Source organism: Ictalurus furcatus, chromosome 24 (genome assembly GCF_023375685.1).
Source record: "Ictalurus furcatus strain D&B chromosome 24, Billie_1.0, whole genome shotgun sequence".
In the NCBI taxonomy this organism is placed as follows: Eukaryota; Metazoa; Chordata; class Actinopteri; order Siluriformes; family Ictaluridae; genus Ictalurus; species Ictalurus furcatus.
Window position 1 is genome coordinate 6,705,025 of NC_071278.1, and position 18,196 is coordinate 6,723,220.

At 37.6% G+C, this 18,196-nt stretch overlaps 1 protein-coding gene across 10 annotated transcripts; it reads right to left on the reverse strand.

Annotated features, from left to right (window-relative positions):
- Positions 1–280: 280 nt before the first annotated feature.
- Positions 281–16,995, reverse strand: LOC128600660 (zinc finger protein 431-like). Of its 10 annotated transcripts, XR_008384588.1 has the most exons (6): positions 16,811–16,995; positions 14,512–14,588; positions 14,327–14,421; positions 13,614–13,709; positions 12,805–12,896; positions 12,254–12,539 (listed from the first exon to the last, which is right to left on the reverse strand). XR_008384588.1 is itself a non-coding variant. In XM_053613300.1 (4 exons), exons 3-4 carry the CDS (start codon positions 14,393–14,395, stop codon positions 1,364–1,366), a joined length of 1,425 nt encoding a protein of 474 aa, XP_053469275.1. In that variant the 5' UTR covers positions 14,396–14,421; positions 14,512–14,588; positions 16,815–16,995; the 3' UTR covers positions 281–1,363. The 10 variants fall into 10 exon arrangements, 4 of the variants coding, with proteins under 4 accessions (XP_053469275.1, XP_053469277.1, XP_053469274.1 ...); XR_008384586.1 differs by having other exon boundaries at positions 12,805–13,709; XR_008384587.1 differs by having other exon boundaries at positions 13,614–14,421.
- Between the last annotated feature and the right edge of the window lie 1,201 nt (positions 16,996–18,196).

Genomic DNA, 18,196 nt, shown 5'->3' on the forward strand with positions numbered 1-18,196 from the left:
GACCTAGACCTGTCAAAAATAATGTTACAATATATACAAACTATTTCTCTCTCTGGTTTATATCTAGAGCTGTCTCTGTATATGACTCTGAGTATGTTTTTTGGTACAGTGGATCTTTGTGACCAAACACATCAAAGTCAGAGATGATAACATTCCCATCCCCAGACTTCCTTCTTATCTATTTCCCCTCCCTTTTCTTTTCTGTCCTCTCTACATAAGCAAGACCTTTCCACTCTGTAGAATAGACTGCTGTAGACATTTTTATATTTCTGTTGGTGATCTAAAGACACTCAAAGTGAACAATAAAGACATTATGTGAAGATCAATCCAGTCTCCTGATCATCTTTGCTGAATGTCTAACATGGCAACACAGCATCAGTGTTTTGCTGTTGCTTATCTCTGTCTCCATCTTTAAATACTATTAAGTTCTTTTGGTCTGGATTAAACCTAAGAATATGGCAATGCTGTGAGGCAGCACATCTGATTTATTCTGTGATATCTGAAATATTTAGCCCATTATACTAGAATCCTATTGGTGGACTTTTGCCTGGCCCATAATATCATCATTCAAAATCTATTGATGAATAAACTGGTAGTAATGTAATTTGATTAATAAACTCATAAAATATCCCACAGGTAAACTTTATTCAAGTTGAAGAAACATGAATGATGATTAATATGCATGAGTCTATCTGTGTGTGAAAGCAAAGCATCTGAAGATTTATAAATGTAATATTTCACATTTGTAAAACTATGAGAAACCCCATTTATGATTTGCATTATGGAGAGTTTTTATTGAGTAATAAGGAAAGTATAAACTTATTAAGCATGCATTATTAAACATGTGATTTACTAAAGTAATAATATAATGCAATGCACTCTCTCAAGTGGTAGTGTGATCTCTCACAGCTCCATTCACTGTATATCCACCATTCATTGATCTTACTGTGCAACTGTTTTATCCTGGTCAGAGTTGCAGTAAATCTGAAAAGTACACCAGGAATATTGGGCTTAAGGGACCATGGATTGGATTCCGTTCCATCAGAGGATGTTCAAAAGGCATATATGGGTGGGGGGTCAGGCATCCCCATACTTTTGGCCATAAAGTATAGTTAGCTATAGTTAAATAGACGCTGCAAAAACGGAGCAACTTGGACAAGAATTATCTCTTCAAATTGCCTGTAAACACAACTATATTCTGTTGGCTAGGAAAGGTGTCCAGTATATATAATACAGTTTTTTTGCCTGAATGTCTCCTTACCTCCCTTTAAAAAATGAAAATTAAAAACATGTATCTTAATTGGACAAATTCACAGATCACAGTCAAGATCTGATGGCTTTATGTTCGAGGACTTGTGTGTCCTTAACAAACTTGAACAAGTATAGCTCCACCCACATTGTCTGCAGAGGTAAGACTTCTGTCCTGACTCTGCTGGTGGCTGTGGAGGGCCCTCTGGTCACGAAAACGTTGGTGAATGCGGTGGTGTCGTTGGAGAGCACTCTGTCGAGTAAAACTCTTTCCACACTGTCCACAGTGATACGGCTTCTCTCCTGTGTGAATGCGCTCATGCTGTTGGAGATGACTCTGACGAATAAAACTCTTCCCACACTGGGAGCATTCATATGGTTTTTCTCCTGTGTGGATTCGCTCATGTTGTTGGAGAGTACACAGTTGGGTAAAACTCTTCCCACATTGTCCACAGTGATATGGCTTCTGCCCTGTGTGAATGCGCTCATGCTGTTGGAGAGTACTCTGACGAGCAAAATTCTTCCCACACTGGCCACAGTGATATGGTTTCTGTCCTGTGTGGATCCGCTCATGTATTTGGAGAGCACTCTGACCAGTAAAATTCTTCCCACACTGTCTGCAATGATACGGCTTCTCTCCTGTGTGAATGCGCTGGTGTATTTGGAGATGACTCTGACAAGTAAAACTCTTACTACACTGTTCACAGTGATACGGCTTCTGTCCTGTGTGAATGCGCTGGTGTCGTTGGAGAGCACTCTGACAAGTAAAACTCTTCCCACACTGTCCACAATGATACGGCTTCTCTCCTGTATGAATGCGCTGGTGTCTTTGGAGAGAACTCTGACGAGTAAAATATTTCCCACACTGCGAGCAGTGATACGGCTTCTCTCCTGTGTGAATGCGCTGGTGTCGTTGGAGATGACTCTGTTGAGTAAAACTCTTCCCACACTGTCCACAGTGATACGGTTTCTGTCCTGTGTGAATGAGCTCGTGCTGTTGGAGATTACTCTGATAAGTGAAACTCTTCCCACACTGTCCACAGTAATACGGCTTCTGTCCTGTGTGAATGGGCTCATGTATTTGCAGATTAGTCTGACAAGTAAAACTCTTCCCACACTGTGAGCAGTGATACGGCTTTTCTCCTGTGTGAATGCGCTCGTGTATTTGGAGATGACTCTGACAAGTAAAACTCTTCCCACACTGTCCACAGTGATAAGGCTTCTCTCCTGTGTGAATGCGTTTGTGCTGTTGGAGATTACTCTGATAAGTAAAACTCTTCCCACACTGCCCACAGTAATACGGCTTCTCTCCTGTGTGAATGCGCTCATGTATTTGGAGATTACTCTGACGAGTGAAACTCTTCCCACACTGTCCACAGTAATATGGCTTCTCTCCTGTGTGGATCTGCTTGTGATCTTTGAGATGATGACTTTTAGTAAAACTCTCTCCACAGTCTGAGCAATGATACATCTGGAAAACACAATAAAATTATTCAAGAGGCTTAAATAATTTTAGATTTTATCCCCATGTTTTTATGGATTTGTTTTTGGAAACATCTCCTACAATACTGTAATACGACTTGACCACCCAATCACACCTTTAATAGCTGTAACAGTTTTGTAATTTTAGATTTGTAATGTAATTCTATTGATTGCAGCCCAATTTTACTAATACCAAAACCACTGTGACTGATAATTCTTAAGAGCCAAGATGAACAAGACAGTTGACCTAACTTACACATGATTTCTCATCACTAATCTCACCGAAATAGTTCATGTAGAACTTTATATATTTAGAAATTCAGATACTAGCCATACAAAGATGACCTTGCTCTGGGTGTCAATGTTTTTTCAAGTTGAAGCACTGAAGGTGTTTAGACTCTGGAAAATCTACATGGATCCTATCCAAAGAACCACTACAGACCAGTACATGTGGTTGTCCTCTGCAAAGCCAGAGAAGTCAGCTGCAGCGTTGGTTAACAAACTGTTTATCCTTTGTTTTATAAGGGACTTTTTTGGTTTATCCTCTGATCAGTCAGGGAAGGTTAAGAATAGTCATTTGTGTTAACAAATTAGTTATCCTCTGCTTTGTCAGGGAGGTGTTAGTGTGTCCACTTTTTTCAGAGAAACACTGCAAAAGTGTTTAAAAGGAATGCTATACTTAATGGACTAGCTACCTCTATGGTCAGAAAATGAGTTCAAAGTCTTGTTAGGAGAAAACATGGACTCAATAGTAACGGAGTCAGTCAGACAGAATCTAAATAAAAAATATAGTATTCATCCAGAGAAAACATGGTCACTGGAAGAAGGCAAGAAGGTGTTGGGTGCATGTATTAGGAAGAAAACCACAAAAGGTGTTGCCTGTTACCACAGAGAAGTCAGCTTAGCTAAAGCTAACTCAGCATATTGCCAAACTAGAAGAGCAAAATAAAGAATTGCGAGCTAAAGTATCTTCTTTAACAAAGAAGCTGGGCCATAACAAATCAAATAAAGTTATTGAGAGACAAACTGTGCAGCCAGATAAGATTTATCCTGAACTACAGGATCTACAGTTTGGAACTGAGAGATGTGATGTGTCAATCAATGACACTGTTTGACTAATTGATAAAACAGTTAGTGCTGTTGAAGTGTGTGGAGCAAGGAGAAAATGCTCAAGGTGTTTACACCAGAAGACCAGACCAGACCAGAGGAGACTGAAAATGCTCCCTCTGAGGCAGTAGAGAGACTAGCTCAGAATTTGCCATCAGCATGTGCAAACTTTTCTAGAAGAGTTTAGGAGAGCTTTAGCTAAGAAAATGCGCCTCTATGACCAGTCTCCAATTGAAATCACCCAAGTTATGTCAAAGATTTTGACCGAATCAGAGTTTAATAGTTTTGAAACTGCTGTTGATACTCCTGCGGTCATGCATGCCAGCAAAGATGATTTGCAAGAGGGAGTTCTAAGAGTACTAAAGAAGATTATTAAACCAAAGGTTGACTGGTCTAAACTCCCCAGTTGTGTGCAAATGAGGAAATAACCTTAAGTGAATACACAGAAAGAGTCTGTCAGTCAGTTGTAGCATACAGTGGAATAGCCAATAATCCTGAGATGGTGGTAGATTATAAGGGACCACTGGTCTGCATCTGGTTTGGTGGTCTTTCTTTAGAATACACAGTCTAATGAAACCCTGAAAACAACTTGAGCAGGTTATCTACTTAGGAAAGAGACTCTGATGTCAGGGCAAAAAAGAAAGTTGCAGCAGAATCAATGAGTAATTCAAAAAATAGTCAAAGAAAACAGATTTCCTAGTAGACAGGGAAAATGAAACTACTGTGGAAAATCAGGGCACTGGGTGAAAGAGTGTAGAAAGAAGCAACAAGATATCAGGAAAAATGCACAGCATAATTCTTCCCCTGCCCAGCCTTCTTACAACCCTGGAGTTGCCCCTAATCTTTCTACTGAAACCCTAGGGCAGGTTGCGCAGGCACACTTAAGATCACAACAGGAATCGAAAGAGCAGACAAAAAACTAATTGTTGAAGCTTTGAGTGCCTTTCGTTCCCCTGTAATATACCATAATGATCAAAGAATTTTTGTGAAAGGTACAGCAAAAGGAGGTTGATTTTTTTTGTTAGACACAGGTGCAGAAATTATGGTGATTCTGACTGCATTAGCCAAAAGCATAAGTATTCCCTACCAGAAAATCAAGCTTTTTTTCACTGGCATAGTGGGAAATATTCAGTTTTGTATTAGACTTCCTCCATTGAAATTCAGTTTGCCCCAAAAGTATTAACTACACCTCCTACACACTACACACCTGTTGTGTGCTCCTTTGAACACCAGCGCTATATTGGGAATAAATCTGCAAAGGCAAGTACATCTAATGTTAGACATGTCCTCAGAGTCTGCCACAATCAAAATAGCCACAGCACAGATTTCTAGAGACAGTGTATTGACCCCTGGCTTTGCACATTTACAGGACCATTCTATTTGGGATACAGATAAGGATAATTGTGGGCTCCTGACATCAGTAAAACCTGTTAAGCTAACAGGATCCCCACTGCTTGGTACCAAACAATATCCATTAAGCAAAGAGGCTGTGCAGAGTCAAGCCTGTCATAGAAAAATTGTTGGCACAGGGAGTTATAGTTAAAACTAGTAGCCCATGTAACTCTCCAATATGGCCCATCAAGAAAGCTAATGGAACATGGTGACTCACAGTGAACTACCCAGCAAACACAAACGCGCTTTCGATGAAGTCAAGCAAACCCCCGCCGTTGAAATGAAAGCTACAGTTAGTCAAAAAGAGGCTTGATCACGACGAAAAAAAAATCATCAACTTCGAATATACGTAGAAAAGAAGCTGGAACAATGTTAACATTCTTGAAATGCTATATTACTTTGAAATTATGTGAAAAAAACTGATTAATGAAGTTACTGCTGTGTAATTTTAAAGAAATATATCTAGATGTGATTGTTCATTTTTAGTTCTTCACATATATATTGGCTAATTTCGGCCAATCAAAGCGGCTAGATCTGTACGGCTCCTGGGCCCGCTCCACTGAGCAAGGAAACCAGGCTACTGGGCTGAGGGCTAGCTGAAAGTGCAGAATTTTCATAAATGCTGTGAATTTTGTAGATAAAATTGTAATAACTAAGATTTATTTTTATTTAATTTTTTGATAGCGTATTCTCCAATTTACGGGAATATGAAATCTCTTGCATACGAAACTGAACATACGAAGCCAAACATACGAAGCTAAGCACACGCATACGCAGATATCATCCCTAAACCACGTTGGATTTTATTGATTCTCTGCGATGTGTGAAATAAGCAATATTATCTTCGAAATTCATTGGTAACTCGGCTGTAGAAAGGTTCCAATTTGTACTGAAAGATAATATAATATATCAAGGTTATTTGCATGTCATTTTCAGTTTGTGTAATAACATTTTGCATGATTATTTCATCAATATATTTCTTGGCTTTTGGCCATTAGGCATAATCCCCTCCCCATAATGAAAGGTAATCTATAAATGATGCATGACAGAAATCGTAGAATTATTTGTCCCTTTTCTCTGCATGAACTAGATCTAGAGCATCAGTAATTTTTTCTACGTTTCCCCAACAGATTCAGCGCAAATCTAACTAACACTTTTCACGTGCATGTGAAAATGCTACAACTAAATCTACAGTCGAAACTCTGTCAAATATGTGCAATCGATTTTAGTTGGAATGAGAGACAGTTCGCTCCATTCTCCAAAGAGTCGGGGAGAACAGCCTGTGGTGTATGTTTTCGTTGAAAGGGTCAAAAGGTGGGGAGCTGGCTTTGACTGATCATGATGAAGTGTATCGCCTTGAACAGTGTGAGTATGAACGATAAAAAATGTATATATGACAGTATATACTATATATAGTCTATATATAGACTCCTTTTGCAAACTCCTGAAAAGAAAGTTTTGCCTTCAGAAATTGGACATTTTCTCTGTTATTGCATTCCAAGGCTGAATGTTATTGTTGATATTTATGTTACAGATATTGCTGTACGAGCCCATGGACGTGAATATACTGTTGCCAGTTGCAGAGAGGCCATCAGCAGCTACCTAAAAAATGCCCCAGCCAGGAAAGGTGGCAAGAAACATAATGTGAGTGTTTATGAATAAGTCTAGAATTTAAATCTACAACTTCTGTGATTCTTGTTCTTTTCTCATTCATACAAATGTGCCATTATGTAACATTGTTGACTGATTCATTAGTTTTTATATCCATTTGAAAAGCAAAAACCTTTCCACTGTGCATATAACTGAAAGTGCATACATACTCCAAACCTATTGTGAATATTGATGATTGATTTGGAGGTTTAAAATTATGAGTAAATTGTGGTTCACTTTCTTGTGTTCAGGAATGTATAGCTAATGTCTGTAGTTTACTGATTCCGAAATTGTTGGTTCAGACTGCATCATATAGTACATGTATATACCAATGAAATGAAATGCCATATATTCAGATATATCCACTGTCTGTTCACAGCAGAGCTACGTGGGATCTCCAGTGCATCCTATAAGAATTGGGTCTGAGTCCAGTTCAGATTCAATTTTGGAATCTCATTCCTCTCCCTCGCGTGGCAGCATCCTTGATGCTCCATCTCAGGACCTCGTCAATATTTTTGAAGATGGCCCCAATTTTTTCCCTTCTAATGAGTAAAAATGAAAGGTATGCTGATTAATTTACATGGTGGTAATTTAAATACTTGTGTCAGTCATGGTCAGAATTTCATATAAATTATCAATTTTATATGTGTGTAGTCACATAATAGTCTCTTACTTATAGGTTTTAAACAGTACAATTCTAATGAGCTTGTATATACTGAGAATTCCATTGGGATTTGTTTGATTAATAAATTGTTTTATTTGATTAGCGATACATAGGTATGTCTGGCTGTTTTATGTGTTACTTACATATTGAATGTCATTTTTCAGCTATTCACTGTCTGTATTTACTAAAATTCATGCATGCTTATTAAAAATATTCACAGGGTTTGTTAAACTATATAATTGTTTTCTGTCATTCATAAGATTCGTCATGGAAATTCCATAGACCAGAATCTAACATCCACATTATTGAAGCATTGTTTAATTACGGATTTTTTAAAGTATGCAGTATGTTATATGCTTTAATTGTATCTTGCCACATAATGTTGGAAAATGAGGACTTGTGTACTTTTCAAGAAATTATAGGTACAAAAAGGATTACACATATCTGATTAGAAAAAATAGCATTGTAATGTGTGCAACTTTGTGTATAAATATTTGTGTAGTGTATTTACACCACATTATGAGGTATATACAGCCAATTAAAAAATACTATATGCATGTGCATCATTGAGCATATATTTGTATATGAATTATTACAAAATTTGATTAATATCTTGCAATGCTGGAATCAAAAACTGGAACGTCATGTATATGTTGCAGTTATCCTCATGTAGTGTTTGTCCCCCTGCAAGATCATTGTCAACCATCTTATTTTTCTTGTTCCAAATTTTAACTACAATTTTTGCAAATATTAATTAATTCTTAGCTCTTGAATGACTTCAAATCCATGTAAATACACTAGTATGATGGGATTAGGTTTCCTCTTCCTACTCATTTGGTAGTGGAGGTTTAAGCCCAATTAGAAAGCTTCAGCACAATGTATCCTAAATAGTATTTGGGAAATGGATTTTCCTCATCAGGAGATGAAATTGTATTTCATATATCAAGATATATCTTGAATTTTGCTGCATTTCATTGTACATATAGGCTATATCTTGAACTGGTATGTTTGTGTTATATATGAATGGATTGTTAAGTAGATTACGTTTGGGAAATTGCTTAACTACACTCACATCCCCGGATGTTGTTTTGCAACATGCTCCAGTCACTAACCCATCCTCTTGTATGATGTCTGCAATGAATGAGGTTTCTTTAGAGGATGGAGATGAAATGACTCATGACTGTGTTACGCTTATGGATTCATCTCCAAGTGCAATTGCAGAATCTCCATTGAATAATGTTGATTTTGAACTGTTTGTTGATGGTTCGGCTCAAGTTATTGAAGGTAACAGACTAGTAGGATATGTGGTGGCTTCTTTGTCTGATGTAGTAGCTTCTAGTCACCTGCTGGCTCACTTGTCTGTACAAGCAGCAGAACTGATAGCATTAATTAGAGTGTGCACATTGGCTTCTGGATCAATGGCTAACATCTATACAGGCTTTAGATATGCATTTGTGATTGTTCATGACTTTCGTGTTATATGGCAGAGTCCTCAAATCTTCTGGGTCCCCCATTAAACATGCAGAATCATTCAGAGACCTAACGTTTGTTATAACTCTTCCCAAACAGTAAGCAGTGAGAAAAGTCAAAGCATATCTTACTCATAACACTACAGAAGCTTAAGGTAATGCTCTTGCAGATGCAGCTGCAAAGCAAGCCTGTTTATACACCACTCTCCAGACTTTCTTATTGATCTCCACAAAGATGTTCCCCTTTATGAGGCTTAGACATGGTTAGATAAAGGAGCAGTTGCTGACTCATCTGGCTGCTGGGCCAAAGGGGGAAAGTATGTTGCACCTGAGTCACTACTACCATAACTGGCCCAGCAGCTTCATAATTTAGGCCACATTAACCCAGCAGCAATGACTAATTATTTCTCACATCAGTGGTGGAACCCTGCATTCAGAGCAATAGTGGCAGAAACAGCCAAACGATGTGTTGCATGTCAACAGAATAATGATATTCCAGCAACATCAACAGTAGCAGCACACACCCCAGCCCCAGCCCTAGACTACATCAATGCCTCCACATAAAGGAAAGACTGATGTCTTGGTAGTTCTGGACAAATTCTCAAGATGGATAGAAGCCTATCCCACAGGGTGAGCCACTACCACACATAAAGCTAAATGTCTGATCAATGACCTCATTGCTAGATGGGGTTTGCCCAATTCAATTGACTCAGATCAGGGTACACGATTTACAGGGGAAGTTGTAAAGGAAGTAGTTAGGATGGATCAAGTGGAAACTTCACTGTCTGTATAGGCCACAAGCCTCAGGTCAGGTAGAGCGGGCAAACAAGACAATTAAGACAAGGGTAAAATGCATCAGGAAGGTCCATGGGTCCATGGGTTGAAGCTCTGTCAGCAGTATTATGTAGCATTAGAGCATCCTCAAATCAGTCAGTTGGACTCAGTCCACATGAACGTACACAACATACACATTACTTCAGATGCCTTGATAGCTTACAGTAAAAATCTCACTCAGGCAGTCCAGAAGTCCGGGTAATTGCTTGTTTGCAACCTCCACCTGAAGGGGGACATGCTAACATTCCAGGACAGTGGGTAATGATAAGGTCCTTTAAGAGTAAACCCTTAGAACCTAAGTGGCAGGGACCATACCAGATGTTGTTAGTAACAGATGCTGCAGCATTGTGCCAAGGAAAGAAAACTTGGATTCATGTCTCTCATTGCAAAGTGATTCTACCACCCACAGGGACATTGTAGGACACACGAACCAGTAAGGAGCCCAGGGACAAACTTAATAAATGCAATAGGCCTTGGGGGCCAATCCTTTGGTGAAGACTCCCTCATAGGTTTTCCCTTTCAGTAGTTTATCCCCACCTAGTTGGTCCCCAGGTGTCATAGAACTACAGATTAGGACATGAGAAAAAAAAAAAAAACTATACTATCTCAAAGATTTTACACATCAAATTTAAGATGCAAATGCTGCTCCTCTGCTGGTTCTTTTACTTTGTTCTTTGTATATTACAGATATCAGTACAGCAGCATTGCCAGACTCATTGCTGCAACATCCTCGTCATTACCAAGATGAAAACCCTTGGCCAAGACATCTGTGGAAGACCATCTGGCAATCAAGAAAATTCCGGCCTGAATTTAACATGCACTATTGGATTATACTAGTGAATATTATGAGCACGACAGAGGCTTTGGACTCCAAAATTAACATATTCAGTGCTTTGATGAATATGTCAAGGAATGACTTGTTTGCAGGAAACAATGTCTCACTCATAATACAGCCACTGAATCACCTGCAGGAAAACATGATAATGTAGGACCATGTATTAAGAAAACTAGATCATGGTTTAAGTTATTGGCTATTAACAAGTGCTGCAGAATATAGTCATCTAGTGCATCCTGCAGAGCCACTACTGATTGGTCCATCCAGCGTCCAACCTCCCTCTGAATCAGCTCTTCCTGTTTAACCCTTTGTTTCTATTTAGGCATGAGGAAGATGGCAGCGTGGTGATATTTTCCAAACGGTGGATAAGCCTATGCCTTGTAACTGTCCTTAAATGGGGTGTAGCAATGGTCGTGTTCTCTCGCCCCTGGTGGGGCAGATGATGTGCTGGTGGAGGTTTGACACTGCACGTTTGAGGTTGGCTCTGTTCAAGTCCCCCGCTATAATAAGTGCAGTGTCCCGGGGATTTGTCTGTTGAATGGCGAGAGCATCATAAAGCTCACATAAAGCAGTGTTCGCCTGAGGTAGAATATAAACGGCGCTGACTATGACAGAGGTAAATTCCCATGGAAGGTAGAAAGGGCAATATTTCAGTGGTGGCTTGGCGGTTAAGGCTCTGGGTTACTGATCGGCAGATTGGGGGTTCAAGCCCCTGCACTGCCAAGCTGCCACTGTTGGGCACTTGAGCAAGGCCCTTAACCCTCTCTGCTCCAGGGGCGCTGTATCATGGCTGACCCCGTGCTCTGACCCCAGCTTCCTGACATGCTGGGGTATGCGAAGAAAAGAATTTCACTGTGCTGTAATGTATTTGTGATTAATACTCTATCATTCTTTGATGGTCAAGAGCTGGAACTTGATCCTAGGTCTGAGTTTGCCCCCAGCATGTTCTCCAGAGATTGGACGTTGGCTAGCAGGGGACTGCAGTGTGGCCAGGATGGGATCGGGTAGTAAAAGTGACGACTTGTAAGTGTTTTGTACACCAATAGAAATAAAAGAGTACTTCTGTCGTAGCTAATAATAGCCATGGTGAAAATAAAAAGAGGAAGAAAGTAAGAAAGGTGCAGAAATGAAACAGAAGTATACAAAAAGTGATCGAGCGGTCATGAAGGAAGACGACCCCACTGGCACCATCTCAGACGCATCCTGGTTTTTGTACTGCGGTTCTCCTCTGACATCCTGTTTGCTGATTGCCTGACCCTTTCTGCCTGCCTTGATTCTGCCTTTCATATTGGAATTGTTTGCTGGACATTGCATCCATCTCTGCTTCTCAATCATGAAATATGGACAGTAAACTAATTTATTTATTTTGAAACCCTTATAGGACTGACTTTCATTCCCTGCCTTCAAATTAAAATGTTTTTAATGGAAATTGTATTGGGTTTGATGGAAGCAATTAAATCAATGTATGTAATTATAAATGGTATTTGTTGTGGAATTTCTATTTGATCCATCATCTCAAAATGTACACATAAGACAACTGTGCCTGAAGTAACATCAAGCGACAATCAGCAACACATTTGTAGCATTTATTCATCAGCATTGTCATCCCCCCAACATACTAAGCAAATACATAACCATTAAGCTAAATAACTATTTTATAGTCTTACCAAAAAATTCATATGCAGAACGAAAAACTTATACATAAATACTATAATTCATAAATGATTAATTAATTATATAAATTAATAAAATAATGTAACCAAAGAAAAAAAAAAAGCCTTATTCTTTAAAAAGTACAAGTGTCTCAGCATCATCTTCGTCATTGTTGCTGCTGTGGAGCCTGTCTCTGGTCCTGCTGCTGAAAATGAAAAGTATATTTTAGTTTTACAGAATTTAACTACATATTAGGGTAGATACTACCCTTAAGTTTTTGTAATTAGGAGCACAAGTGGCCCTTAAAAAAAATTGTAAGTGCAAAATCAAAATTTTAGGAGCACAGTTGAAGTTTAGGGTTTTTAACAAAATAAAACGGATAGTTCCGGTCCTTGATTCTGATGAGCCGTGTTCAAAGCTGTTGTTAAAAAAAACTAAATAAATAAAAATAAAAATCTACAAGCACACACCTGTGGATTAATTTCCAGGTGAGATCTGGCCAATACCTCATGGTTGTCCAAGCATGCACATACCTCCTGTGTGTCTCTTTTCAGAGCTCATTCTAAAAAATAATTGTAGTGTTTCCAATTAAAACAGACAAAAATATTTAACTGATAAGACCGGCATGCATCTTTTCATTTTAACATAACAGACTCTCTGACACAATCTGGCCTTTCAAGTAGGTGAAAATAATGAAGCTTAATTACTACAATTATATCAGATATACATCATTATATCTGATGAACAGTAATAGTTAATAAAAAAGGGGTATTTTATGTAAAATCCTACCACAAGAAACATACTTACAAAAATATAACATACTACTATAATACCATTCAATAAAAAGATTCATTAATTAGTTAATAATAAATGTAAACTTCATAAATATCTTACCTAGCTGACTGAAGCGATCATATAGAGATCACTAGCTAGTGTAATGAAGGGAATGAGTTGTGAGATTACTCACTTGAGACAGGTGGGACCAAGTCCCAAAGGGAGGAAATATACAGATTATATTACAAAAGCAAACTTAAAAACTATAGAGTATATTCTAATTACGATATATTCTACATATTGCTATAAGTGTGTACCGAGTTAGAAAAAACCTGTATCACCTTGTGCTCCTCTGCACAACACTTAAGTCTCAAATTAATAAAACAGGGCATTTAATTACAAAATTAAGTTTTAAAAGACATAAAAATACAACACATTCAACACCTTGAGTGACAAACATTACATGGACAAAATGTATGAATAAAGATCGATTTACAGTGCTTACCTTTTCCTCAGAATCCGTCTGTCCGTTGGAAATCGGCAGTCAGAAATAGTTAAAATTAGGCGCATGTGCAGTACTCCAAAAATCCGATTCTGCACGCTGCCAACAGTTTAAAAATCAAAGAGAAGTCTTGTTCCTTCATTAATAAATCTCTTTCATTCACAAAGATATAATATTATGAATAATCACCATCTACTACACAGAATGTTTGGTAGTTGTTGAAAATTGCCCTTTTGCTGACATATTTGCCATTGATGTATGACAAATACTATCAAAAGATAATAAAATTCAGATATCAATTAATTTAGTTAAATAAATTGTTTGATACATTTAGTAAATTTCCCATATTATATCCAAATGGAATATCTCTCAACAAAGATAAAATGACAAAATTATCTGTATACCAGCGTACCATGTCTTCACAACATTCTCAATGGGACTAGTTAGTGAAATGTTTTGAGGACATGACCACGATGTTTCTGGACCATTAGCCAAGATTATATTAAAAAAGGAACTTTACCAAGACATGGTAACATTGTCATAGAGTAATATCATGCTGATGAAAAGAGACTAACTGGCAAGGTCATCAGAACGTACTGTGTTTGCTGGAAAGTTTTCTGCTTGTTGTATATAGTGTTGTAATGTTTATTTAATTATAAATACATTCTCAGAGTTTAAAAATGAAAAGAGAAATCAAACACATGACCAAACTTTACCTTTGAGCCAGTAGCAGCAGGAGTCTGTGGAGATTTTCCTAAAGAGCGCCGTCTGGACTCCGGCTTCATTATAACAGGTGTAAAGAATCAGGACACTGGAATAAAAATACAGAGATTCATGACTCCAGAATCTCCACTAACTTGTTAACCGAGCAGCTCAGGTGGGAAATCTCAGATGAACTCACGTTTAGTGATGTTACGCAGAGTATCAGAGCTCCGAAGCCCGTATGGAGAAGGAAGCTCCCACTCGCACACTCATTCCCTATATAGCGAATGACAAGTTGAGTCCACTACATAGGGAAGAACTGAGGGAAAATGAGTGAGCAAATTTGGACACTCACGTAAATACAATGTGTCAGAGAGCACTCTGTCGTGGACAATATTGTTATTGTAAAAAAGGTAATGTTCATTTTCTCACGTTTATTGTATTAGTTGATAAAGAGAACAAACACAACTGCTTGTCATGTTTACTTACTATTATGCTTATTTATTAAAAATATATATATTTTTTATTATATTTAAAAATAAAAAAGGAGAATAAAACTATTAATCAGTCACATTTATTTTATGAATGTTTACATAAAAAAAAAAAAAAAAAGTAGTGAAGAACTATTTTTGCTGGGATTAATTTTGTACTCAGTCTGGCTAGTTTTGGTTTTGGCAAAACTTCTTTCTCCTGAGAAGAAAAAGGGGGATTTCAGAAAGAGCAACAGCTTTAAGGTGTACTTTGTTAGCTCGAAGATGCCATCTATCGGTAAGACGACATTAGACAAAATACATCCAGCTGTTAACGAAATAACTGATGACTAGATCCTTTAAACTCCTGTAAGAAACAAATACAACTCATATCTCCCCCATTAGTTCCCAAATTAATTAAAAAGTCGTCAATGTTATTTTCTAATATGTATGTGAACACTGTACATACGTGCGTTAACTAATATATGTGAACAAGCCACCAAATTATCATTTGATGTGTACAGTTCAATATTTTAAATTTACATCGCAAACTACTAAGCGGCTGAAAATAAATACTGTGCCAACCAACAATCTGTGTCATTTCACTTTGAATTATCTCGATACAGGTGTATTTTATTTAATAAAAAGCTATACTTACATTTGTAAAAGTTGCTGCCTCCAATCTTCCTGTCTACCATGTTTGTTTTTCATTTTTCAAAAGGGTTTTGTTCTTTTGTTAAAAACTTTATTTTTTAAAGGTAAGGTTGAAATTTGCATGGAATTGCTCATTTCTGGATGCAGCGGCGGACTGCGCTAAGTGACAACGGTTTTCTGAAGTACTCCCGAGCCCATGAGATTATACTCATCATGGCAGCATGATGATTTCTCAGGCAATGCCGCCTGAGGGCTCGAAGGTCACGCACATTCAACGGTGGTTTCTAGCCTTGCCGTTACACAATGAGATTTATATTATATGATTTACTAAATTTGTACAAAGATAGATAACCCATAATCATGGGCCTGAGCCACAACTGACATTTTTCACAAATAAATTTTAAATCAACTCAGACTATTCCACAGATCAATGGATAATTCCGTACTGCCCATTGACTCCAGACCAGGATAACATCCCTTGTGTGCTGAATACTTCAGTAGATTTTGGCTCAGGCCCAGCATTATACACAGCAAGACTGGATGATGAAAGTCTATACAAATTTAACCCATTTTTAAAATTAAATTGGACTATTTCACATAGAACATTTGGTGCCCTGATCCTACCCCAGACCAGGATAACTAACCCAAACCCTGAACCACTGACCACTCTTATACCTCAATCTGATCTTTAAATGCTGCACTAAAGTTTGTATTTGTATGTTGTGGAAGGATTTTATTTAAAAAATTATTTGATTAACAATTAGGCTTATTGTTCTGTGTTTTAACCTCGCCTCAGTTTGGTTTCTGCAGGAGACGACAGAGTGTTCCTGAAGTGTCTTAATACTCCAGGATGTCAATATAGACGTGATGTATATCATATTTTGTTTTATTTTTGTAAATGGAAAAAATGTAAGCCCTGCTTTAATATTTTTCTCTGTGAGGTGGTGAAACTGTTTGAGTTTTAAATGTCTCAGAAAACAAAATAGAAATATAGAGGGAAAAAAAAACTCTCAAAACATCTGCTACTGTAAAATATGTTTCTTTGGTGCCTGTATGTATACATGTTTATTTTTCGTCTTTCTTCTTCCTCCTTGTGGACTTGGTTTTTGTTTCTTGTTCTATTTTTATTTTATTCTGGTTGTTGTGTCTTGCGGTGTAATTGTGTTCCTGTCTTGTGGTGGATATTCAATTCCATCAACACTCACACTTTTATTACTCTCCACTAACCCAAACTAGAGGTTAGAACATGATACATCATTTATATAGATTTATAAACCACGGTTTATTATCACTAAGCGCTATGAGCTATGAGCTAAATAAACCAGCACAAGTGAGTTGATTTGGATTATTATTGTTATTATTGTATTCACTTACCTACCGGTTTCCACAGAGTCCCTCACTTCCGGTCTGGTGATTTCAGGATGTTTAAAGGGTTCGTGAAGTGATCTCGGTTTTAACGGAACCGGATTTAAAGAGTCAGAGTGTGTGTTTTGGTTCTTTATCTACCACCGCGACCCATTCTCACACACAGAGAAGTGTAGGAAGGAGGCGCATGCGCAGTGCGTTTTAAACCAATGCCGCTACCTTCAGTTCACCGCTTACATATGACGTCAGCTCTTCGCGCCGCCTCCAGAATGTGAGAGTTATCGGGTTGCCAAAGAGTTAATAAATAATGGTTAACCAGTTTGATTCCTTTTCAATCTAAATGGATGTAAATAGTTATATATATATATATATATATATATATATATATATATATATATATATATATATATATATATATATATATATATATATAGTATCTAAATCTATCTATTTCTCTCTCTCTCACACACACACACTTTCTCTCTCACCTGTGAAAAACAGAAGTGTGATCACACTCTGTTCCATCACTCAGTACGTTTACATGGACAATAATAATTCAATATTAACCCAATTAAGACAATACTCTGATTAAGAAACTACTATGTAAACAGCAATTTTTAATTACCTTAATCCGATTAAAGTCATACTCGAAGTAAACACAAATTGAATTAAGACATGTGAAGTATTCCTGTTTTAGTCGCATTATTGACGTGTATTACAGTCATGTAAACACCTTAATCACACTTAACGCCGTGTGGGAGTTTTCACCGCATTTTGCGACAGGACACAATCACACACGGCAGTGCTCAACCGTTTTACGGCAAACAAGAGAGCACGGCTGCGTCCCAAACCACGTACTTACCTGCTATGTAGTAGGTGAAATACATGTATATTGTAGGTGAAATACATGTATATAGTAGGTGAAATACATGTATCTCGGCTACTATATAGTAGGTAAGTACGCGGCTTCAAGCAGTCGTCTATTTGCACGTACAGCATGACAAATACTGAACTGCACTTGAAGCGTACGTAAAAAATGTAAAATAAAAACTATTTTTTATGTAAATTTAAAATGAAATTCTGGAGGGAATGTCGGACGGCGTGGCGTGGGGACGTAATGACGTGTGCTATTAATCGATCTATGTTCTATAACATGTAAAACTTGAACATGAAAGGAGTATTCTTAAAGCGACTCATGTAAACACCTTAATCAAAATATTGTCTTACTTAGAATAAGGTCAATAATTAGATTGCTGCTGTCCATGTAAATGTAGTCACTGACTATGTTTACATGGACAGCAATAATCTAATTATTGACCTTATTCTAAGTAAGACAAATTCAAACATAGCTCCATTAGAGGTACTTAAGCAACCAGTAATCATCAGCCAGTTAGC

Coding starts and splice junctions, on each gene's coding strand:
- LOC128600660 (XM_053613300.1), bottom strand. CDS start 14,395: ATGAAGCCGGAGTCCAGACGGCGCTCTTTAGGAAAATCTCCACAGACT. Junction 2,720..14,326: donor CTGCTGCTACTGGCTCAAAG/GTAAAGTTTGGT, acceptor TGTGTTTTCCAG/ATGTATCATTGCTCAGACTG.